This window comes from Eubalaena glacialis, chromosome 3 (genome assembly GCF_028564815.1).
Source record: "Eubalaena glacialis isolate mEubGla1 chromosome 3, mEubGla1.1.hap2.+ XY, whole genome shotgun sequence".
NCBI classification, from domain to species: Eukaryota; Metazoa; Chordata; class Mammalia; order Artiodactyla; family Balaenidae; genus Eubalaena; species Eubalaena glacialis.
The window spans coordinates 178,225,812-178,235,111 of NC_083718.1; the positions used below are offsets into that span (position 1 = coordinate 178,225,812).

Genomic DNA, 9,300 nt, shown 5'->3' on the forward strand with positions numbered 1-9,300 from the left:
TGGGGACCTGAGGGACAATGGGAATGGGGGTGGGGCTCCACTGCCCAGGCAGGCCCAGGGACAGGAGGCGGGGTTAAATGGACTGGAGCCTGGGCAGGCCCTCGTCCCTGTGAGGTGCCCACTTTTAGACCAGGAGGAGTAGGAATCCCAAAGCCCACTTCTCTTGTGGGGTGGATGAGGAGCTCCCTGCTGTCAGAGAGGATGAAGACCAAATATCCTGGAAGGTTCTGTCTCACGAGCCCAGCCCCATTAGTAGACTTACAACACCACCTTGCCCCCGCTCCCTCAACTTGGGGTTCATAGAGCCAAGATCATCTCAGTTACAGGGTTAACAAGCACCCCTCTCCATCTGCTTTTCCCCATCAGTGCCCCCATCCAGGCAGACAGGACAACAGGTGTGGTGAGAATTCTTCCTCAGTAGACTGGGGGGGGGCAAAGTCACCCCGACAATGTGGCATTGTCTCTTGAGGGTCATCAGACACGCTCAAGATAGTACCTTGGCCCCCACCACTTACAAGCTGTGTTATCTGAGGCAAGTCACGTCATCTCTCTGAGCCTCAGTTTCCCCACCTGTCAAATAGGAATAGAATAGTAACTACCTCCTAGATTTGTAGTGAGACTTACAACGTAAAGCACAAGCAAAGGGCTGGGCAAAGAGAGAGGGCATGTATTGCATCGCTTCCAAGACATATTTTTTAGTATGAGGGTGCATTGAGTAGTGGATGGTTAGCTATTTGATATTACCTCCAAAGAATGTGTGTCTCAGTACCTGGAATTTCACCATTAGAGATTCAGTCCTTTGCCTTTGTGGTCTCCTAGTGTCCCTGCTTAAAAGGTAAATGGGAATTTCAGAATGTGGGCTAGAGTTAAAGGAAAACAGAGACTGCCCCACTTTTTCTAGGGGTCCTCTGGCCTCAGTTGTTCTCAGGGTCTTGCCTTCTTCCCCATCTCTTGTCCTCTGTGCTTTCTGAAGAATACGGTGGCCGCTTTCCAGCTTGAAAATCCCTGGGCCTGGGAGGAGGATGGGAAGAGGAACACCCGGTGAGAAAGCCCAGGGGGAGGTGGCAGGGAGCCAAGGAGAGGTGACCCAGCTCTCTCCTCGCCAGGCCCGGGGGACCAGCTTCCAGGCGAATTCTCAGCAGTTCCGCACCACGAAGCATTGTCTGCCCGACTGGGACGATGCCTGGACGCCAAGTGAGCCGTTCTAACACCTGCAGCCGCTTGAACCATCCCAACAATGTGTCCTTTCTGGCCCAGGCTGGGACTCCAGGCTGGTCCCACGGCCCCAGTGTGACCGGGGCTAACAACCTCAAGTGTTCTCGTACCTGAGTGGCTCAGAGGCAAGCAGCAGCCCTTCAGAGCAGTCCGACAACCCCGGCTCCCCCAGACTTCCAGTGAGGAGAATCTGCATGGGCCGGCCCTACAGCTCCAGGTATGTGGAGACGAGCCACTTGGTGAAGCGCCCCAAGGTGGCCAGAAAGCCCGCTTGTCGTGGCAGTCCCCACTGCCTGCTCTGTACAGATCATCCCTCGGGTCCCTCTGGCCCCACCTCCCTGGACCAACTCATCAGAGGCATCAACTACCTTGACAGATCCACCAATGCCTTCTACACCAACTGCCCTAAGTCATCCCTGAGCCTGCCGAGGCTTGCAGCCAGCTACCTGGAACGCGCCGCCAACTCCATCCACCTGGACCACCTGGACCACTCCTTCCCCCGCAGGTACTCCAACCCCAGCACCAGACTGGCCGCCTCTGACAACTCCTGCGCCAGCATCTGCATGGCGCCGTCCTCCAGGGCTGCCCACGCTTTGCAGTACATGGATGACTCCACCAACCCGAGCTGCCCTCACGGGCCTCCTAGCCGGAACCTCACTCCCATGCTGCCACAGAAGCGGGAGATAAAGTTGCCTGAGCTCCCCCTGTCTGGCAACGGGATCTTTTCCTTAGCTCATCTGCCCAAGTTCTGGGAAGCAATCCTCTCAGGCTGGAGAGCCCCCGAGCCCATCTCTAAGCCCTGTAGCTGGTGGTGACATCGACACCAACCGTGAAGTGGGCACACGTCCATCAGGCTGCAGTTGTGGAAAATAAATTGTTTGTGGCAAAATGTACCTTCCAAGCCTCCAGTGGGGGTGGTGGTGGGGACAGCCATTTAGATGGGGGGTTAGACACTTGAGGACCTACAGGGCTGGGCAGGTAAAAGTGAATGGGTGAAGGGGGCTGGGTGGTAGTAGGGAGTGGTGGAGACTGTGGCTGAGTGGAGAGGGGATACCTCGTCTAAACCCAGCTCTCAAATGGGCGGTTGCCTTTTCAAGAGAAGCCAGGAATCTGATTTTCTATGTGTTAGCAACGAATTTAAAAATATCATGGTGTTTGAGGGCTGAACAAAAGTACTTGCAAGCTGAACGTGAGGCCCACAGATCTGAGTTTGGAATCTCTGATTTACACCTTGAATGAATCACTGGGGAGCTTCTCAGCCTCCCTTAGCCTCTGCTGAGGCTGTTCATTCTCAATCCCTATTCATATTCTTCTTTTTTTTTTAGAGCATAGATTTTATTTTATTTATTTATTTATTTATTTTTGGCTGCGTTGGGTCTTTGTTGCTGTGCTTGGGCTTTCTCTAGTTGCGGCGAGCGGGGGCTACTCTTCGTTGCAGTGCACGGGCTTCTCATTGCGGTGGCTTCTCTCGTTGTGGAGCACGGACTCTAGGTGCACGGTCTTCAGTAGTTGTGGCACGTGGGCTCAGTAGTTGTGGCTCGCGGGCTCTAGAGCGCAGGCTCAGTAGTTGCAGTGCACGGGCTTAATTGCTCCACGGCATGTGGGATCTTCCTGGACCAGGGCTTGAACCCGTGTCCCCTGCATTGACAGGTGGATTCTTAACCACTGCGCCACCAGGGAAGTCCAATATTCTTCTTCTTTTTAAGAATTGTTATTGATTTTAGCACAGCCCCATGTAAGAAGAAAGGTAGAAGTAATAATGATGAGGATGACAGTGATGATAGGAAACCCTCATAGAACACTTAATATGTGGCAAGTACTGTGCTAAGTACTTTATACATATTTGTTCTTTTAAAGATGTGGTTTTAATGACCAGGGCCCAGGGTGGATGTAGAGCAAATCTTGATGGCTAGTGTGACATGAGTTGGAACAGGCAACCAGGGATGGTTAGAGGTTGGGGGACAGCCTTTCCTGGGAAATCTCTGAAGAGAGTGGTCTGTCCAGGCCAGGTGAGAGCTGGAAGGGTCAGAATGAGGTGGGAATATCTGGGAAAATGTTCCCTAGGCCACCAAGGGCTCCAAACCTTCAGAGACTCAACTGATTTGGGTGCTGAGGAATCAGGCCCCACAAGGCGCCCAGTTATTCACCATCCTTCTGACTAAGGGACTCTGGAGACTAGATTCCAGACTAGTTTTGCCACCAGCCTGCCCTGAGACCTTGGGGACATCACTTCCCCTCTCCAGGCCTCTGTTTCCCCTTCTGTAACATGAGTGGGGTCCTTTTGATGGTCTCTAAAGGCCCTTGGACTAGAATATTTCTGAGTCTCTCCTCCGAGTCCAAAGCCAGGCCTGGAGCTTCCTGAGCTGAGAACTGAGAGTGCCTCCACCCAAGAATTCAGGCTTCCAGAGTCCTGAGCCATCTTTCCAGGCTGCCCAGGGGCCATTTCAGGCCTCAGGGCCCATTTCTCTGTGGTTCTGAATTTCGGGCCCAGTCCCTTCTTGCTGGAGTTTTCCTCTCCCCTTGGAAATATGAGGGCCAATAGCAACTCAGAATGTGGAATGGGGCTGACCTTGAAATAACACAGAACCTGGAGGTCTACAAATTTCCATAGCTTTTGGAGGTCGCCTGCCGTGGCCTAGCCCTGTGACTAGGCAGAGAAGGCAGCAAGCCTGCAATATCCATGAGATTGACACGGTGGTCCCGAGGCAGGAGGAAGGACGGAGGCACCGAACCCCTAGCCCATTGAATTCACCTCCATTTTACTCCATCTCTGAGGACTGGGGAGATCCTCCCTGGGTCCAAAGCTCAGCAGTGCAGGACACTCTTTATTCTGTCTCTTGCACCCCTTCCCTCCCCAGGGAGAAGACTTTGGCCTTTGTCTGGTGGGTGCTCAGGCCCCTAGTGACCCATTGCCCAGGCGAACATTTACAGGAATACAGCTCATTGGGGTCCATTTTGGCCCAGCTCAAGAGATAGTTCAAGAGTGTCCTGTTTCCTAAACCCTCTCTCTGGCCACTCAAGGCATCCCCTTCTTGCTCTAGGCCCATATTTGCATTCGAGTCAACCTTGACTCTCCTGGAGATGCCTACTTTCAAAACAGTCCAATTTCTCCTAATCAGAGAATCAGACCCTTGGCCAGGACACTGCTCTCGGGGTCTCCAGTATCTAGCCCAGTTCTGGCTCACAAGAGGAGCTCAGTTATTACACTGATGTTGATTACAAGCTCTCGTGCCAAATAGGTGCTCAGTAACCTTAGCTATTATTACCTTAAGAATAATCACAGGGTTTCCCTGGTGGTGCAGTGGTTAAGAATCTGCCTGCCAATTCAGGGGACACAGGTTCGAGCCCTGGTCTCGGAAGATCCCACATGCCGCGGAGCAACTAAGCCTGTGCACCACAACTACTGAGCCCATGTGCCACAACTACTGAAGCCCACGCGCCTAGAGCCCGTGCTCTGAAATAAGAGAAGCCACCGCAATGAGAAGCCCGCGCACTGCAACTAAGAGTAGCCTCCACTCGCTGCAACTAGAGAAAGCCCACGCACAGCAACAAAGACCCAACACAGCCAAAAATAAATACATAAATTTATTAAAAAAAAAAAGAAGTATCACAGTGTCTCACACACAATGAATGTTCAATAACTAATAATATTAATCATGACAGCCAACATTTATTAAGCTCTTAAATATACTCCAGGCATTGTTTTAAGTGCTTTGTGTGTGTTAACTCAATCATCTCATCAATCCTTTAAGAAAGGATTGTCCCTATTGTATAGATGAGGAAACTGAGGCACAGAGCGGTCAGGAACAAATGATTATGATGAAGATGGTTACAGTTACAGAACACAGTGGCTCTCCAAAAAAACAGTTTGAGGGAATTCCCTGGTGGTCCAGTGGTTAGGACTCGTCACTCTTACCGCCGGGGCTCGGGTTTGATCCGTGGTCGCCGAACTAAGATCCCTCAAACCCCGCAGCATAGCCAAAAAAAAAAAAAAAGAGGTTGACATTTTCAGTACAGAGTACTATGTGCAGAGCAGGCACTCAGTAATAATAATTATCTTCATGATTACAACATCTTGCACGTAGTAGGTGCTCAGTGAATGATAGATGTCAGTGCAGAGCTCTGTACATAGCGCGTGCTCAAGTTTGAAGATTGAGGATTAGATTGTACCCAAAAGGGACAGGATCCCTGCACTGCCCTAACTCTTACTCAGGGTAGAAACTCACTACTCATGATTCTCTCCCACCAGTCACTCAGCCCAAGTCCAGAGAAGGTTCTTAGTTAGAGAAGGCCCTCTGCTCTGTGTGGCCCTGCAGAGGTCACAGGAAGTCCCCCATGTCCACTGTTCAAGCCATGCATCTGCAGGGTCCATGTAAACAGGAAGCAGCACACCGGCTGCAGAACAATGCCAGAGGCTGCTGTGCTGTCCATCTTGTGCACAGAAGCAGCTTTCGTGTCCCTGCAGCTGAGGGTGGCCGGGGAAAGTCCTTCACACCTGTAGATGTATGTCACTGTTACTGAGCACCCACACTGTGTGTCAGGCATGCTGCCAAGGCCTGAAACATAGGCTCACAGCCCTCTGCTCCTTGCAAGGCTAGGTTTTAGTACCCATTTTACAGAGGGGGAAACTGAGGCAGCTGGTAAATAGCAGAGCTGGGATTCCACCCCAGGGCTCTGCCCCTCAACCAGTGCCCTTTCCATCCAAAGTGCAGTTTCTTTCTCAGTATTTATTGAACAGATTCCAAGAGAAAGAGGGATAAATCTTGGCCTCCAAAATATGCAGAAATTTAGACAAAGTAAGGATGGTATTTAACCCTGGAGGTTCGGGCTGCACCCAATACCAGTGTTCTGATCAGGGCAGCATTAACCTCAAATACGTTCTTCCCAGGAAATAATAATCAAAAGGAGAAATTCCCTCAAAGCCCACCTGTGTTCTCAATTACCCAATCCACTGGTCCCTGCGGCCTTTGGTAACACTGAGTATAGGTGCATGATATTAGAATTCCTTTTGTATATTTAAAACAATCTGGGGGACTTCCCTGGTGGCGCAGTGGTTAAGAATCTGCCTGCCAGTGCAGGGGACATGGGTTTGAGCCCTGGTCCGGGAAGATCCCACATGCTGCGGAGCAACTAAGCCCGTGCGCCACAACTACTGAGCCTGCGCTCTAGAGCCCAAGAGCCACAACTACTGAAGCCGCACGCCTAGAGTCCGTGCTCTGCAACAAGAGAAGCCACCTCAATGAGAAGTCCACGCACTGCAACAAAGAGTAACCCCTGCTTGTGGCAACTAGAGAAAGCCCGCACACAGCAACAAAGACCCAACGCGGCCAAAAATAAATAAATAAATTTATTTTAAAAAAAAATCTGATATGGCCCTTTTCAAACAGTTAATCTGATATCATGATTCTAGGAAATAAACGCAGCTTTTTGTGTTACCAAGGTGGGTGTTGCAGAGACACACTCAGCCTATTCCTGACCTTGACCATACCCTAAACTTTCCTCATCTCTGAACCTAACCCCCAAAGCCTTAGCCCACCCCACCCCCATTCCTGAGGCCCACTTTATCTCTTCTGCCAGCACGTGACTGGTGCTGCTTGCTCTACAGACGAAACAGAAAACTGGGGGCGTGTGACACCCTCCCCACTAGTTGCATCCACACGGCCCCCTTTTAAGCGGAAATCTCGAGAGAGGCAGAGCCTCAGATATGTGCTCTGCCCGAGTTGGTACCACCATTTTTGGCAAACTCTTTTAACAGCCTCCTGAGCCCCTCCCAACAGGGCAGGAATTTCTCATGAACAATTGAACAAAGCCGGGAACTCCAGGGAGAAGGCACAGGACATTCCAAAAGGATTTCTCTCAAGCTCCAAAAGACAACATGTGGGAACACTGCAGAAGGCTCATAGCCTAGCAAAGAAAAGCATGAAAGGGACGGAAAATCTGCCCAGTAGGAAGGGCAGTGCAGGCTGGAGGAAGGAACAAGAAGCTGGGGGTCAGGAGGTCTGAGTGGGTGGCCTGCCTCTGTCACTCGTGACCCTGCGGAAGCCACCCCACCTCTCTAGCCTCAGGTTTGTGGTCCTGAAAAACTGAGGGAACTATAAAAGTAAACCCACAGATGCATACATATCAGCTCAGAGCAATGCTTTATGAATCACAGAGACCTGGAGGCAGCCCAAATACCCAACAACAGGATAAGGTTAATGAATAACGGTGTGGTGATGAGACCTGACGCCAAATAATTATTAGAAATATCGGGACTTCCCTGGTGACGCAGTGGATAAGACTCCGCGCTCCCAATGCAGGGGGCCCGGTTTCGATCCTTGGTCAGGGAACTAGATCCCACATGCATGCCGCAACTAAGAGTTCTCACGCCATAACTGAGGAACCCGCCTGCCGCAACTAAGACCCAGCACAACCAAATAAATAAATAAATTTTTTAAAAAAAAACGAAATATTACGTGCAAAGTCAACACGACTGCTATTCAGAGTCGCTGGCCCACAAATTGCTAACGATTACCAACTGCAATGAAGAGCTCATATCAGAGTGTAAATCCATGAGCTGCTTCCAAAACGGACCAAGTATTCCAAGAAAAAAATAGTGTCAGCTGAGCTAAACAGAGTGCTTACTGACACAGTTGATTCACGCTCTGAGCAAACTTGTTATCTCATCTCGGACTGGTAATACACAGTTTGGGGGCTGGCACTGGTCCACAGAGCCACTTTTAAGTAGCCCTGGTCTTGACTGACACATAGAACTGTGTTTATGAAAACGTTAAGTGAGAAAAACAAGACAGGAAATCGTCAGCATGTGCTGATCACAGGAGGTAAAATGCCCATGTGTGCAGTGACAAAGGAAGGAAACTGAGCATTTATGGAGCTCCAACTACGGCCCCCACGCAGACGTCTTCTAGAGCTGAAGCAGGGGTGTGTGGGCAGGAATGTGAGGGGCTGTATGGAGGCCATGAGAATTCCAGCCTGGATGGAGGGGAGTGGTGGCGGTGTGAGGGGCTCGAGTGACAAATTCCAATTACAGAGACCATTTATGGTCAGCTCAGGAGTCAGGGGCAGTATTTACCAAGTGTGTTTTGAGAAACACCAGTCTTGTGAGATGTTAAAAGGTTTTTCCAAAAAACAAGTGGGTTCCATTCTTGAATATGTTGAGGAGTGCTGGGTTAAGCAGAGTTGGACAGGCGACTTTACCGGAGGCCTGCTCAGAAACTTTCCTGTACTGGTGGCCCTCGAGATGGCCAAAGTGTGGGAAAGAGTACAGAGTTCCCAAACTTCTTGACCAGGGAACCCCCTTTCCAAGGAGCATCTCAGAGGGCAGGTGATCCGTGAGGCCCCAAGGTGGAAGCTCAGCAAGAACTCACTTGATAATGACGAGGGGTGTTGGGGAAATACTAGGAGGGGTTGAGAATGTGGGTTCTAGAGTCAGACAGATATGGACATGAATCCTGGCTCCACCATGGCTCCTGGCACTGACTGTGTGATGTAGGCAAGCCACTTCATCCCCTGGGCCTCAGTTTCCTTGTCTGAAAAGGGTGGTAATAAAATACACTCACTTGCCTACTGCCTAGGATTGTGATCAAGTGAGATTCAATGTTGATCAGACTGTGAGGGGAGTTTATCTTTGCCCCAAGTACAAACCAGAAAGGGGACATTTACGCCTTATGCTTTGCTTGAACCAACTTGTTCTTTCATTCAGGTAAAATTATTCAAATGCCAACTTTGCCAGGCACTGTGCCCTTCACAGGGGATACAGTTGGGAACAAGTCAGAAAGCAGGTAGTCACGCTCTCTGCCTTCATTATGCCTCTTCATATTAAATGGTCTTCCAAATTATTGCAATTGTCAAAAATGTTAAGAGGGAGAAGCATGGGGGAGGGAGGTTGTGGGAAAGCATAGTGAGGGACATGATCTAACCTGGGAGGTCGGGGAGGCTTCTATGGTGACATGAGGTTTGAGCTGAATCCTAAAAGAGAGTAGTAGGGTAAAGTGGGGTGGGTGTTGGGTGAGAATAGCCTTTAAGGAGAAGGAACCGCATGTGCAAAACCAGGGTGGGGGAGGCGTGTGGCTGGAGAGTTGGCCA

General features: G+C 50.4%; 1 protein-coding gene across 1 annotated transcript; it reads left to right on the forward strand.

The window, feature by feature from the left end:
• The first annotated feature begins 1,179 nt into the window (after positions 1 to 1,179).
• LOC133087249 (uncharacterized) lies at positions 1,180 to 2,030 on the forward strand. The gene is given in 2 exon segments (XM_061184071.1): positions 1,180 to 1,324; positions 1,327 to 2,030. Coding segments are annotated over 2 exon segments (849 nt in total).
• Positions 2,031 to 9,300: the final 7,270 nt, after the last annotated feature.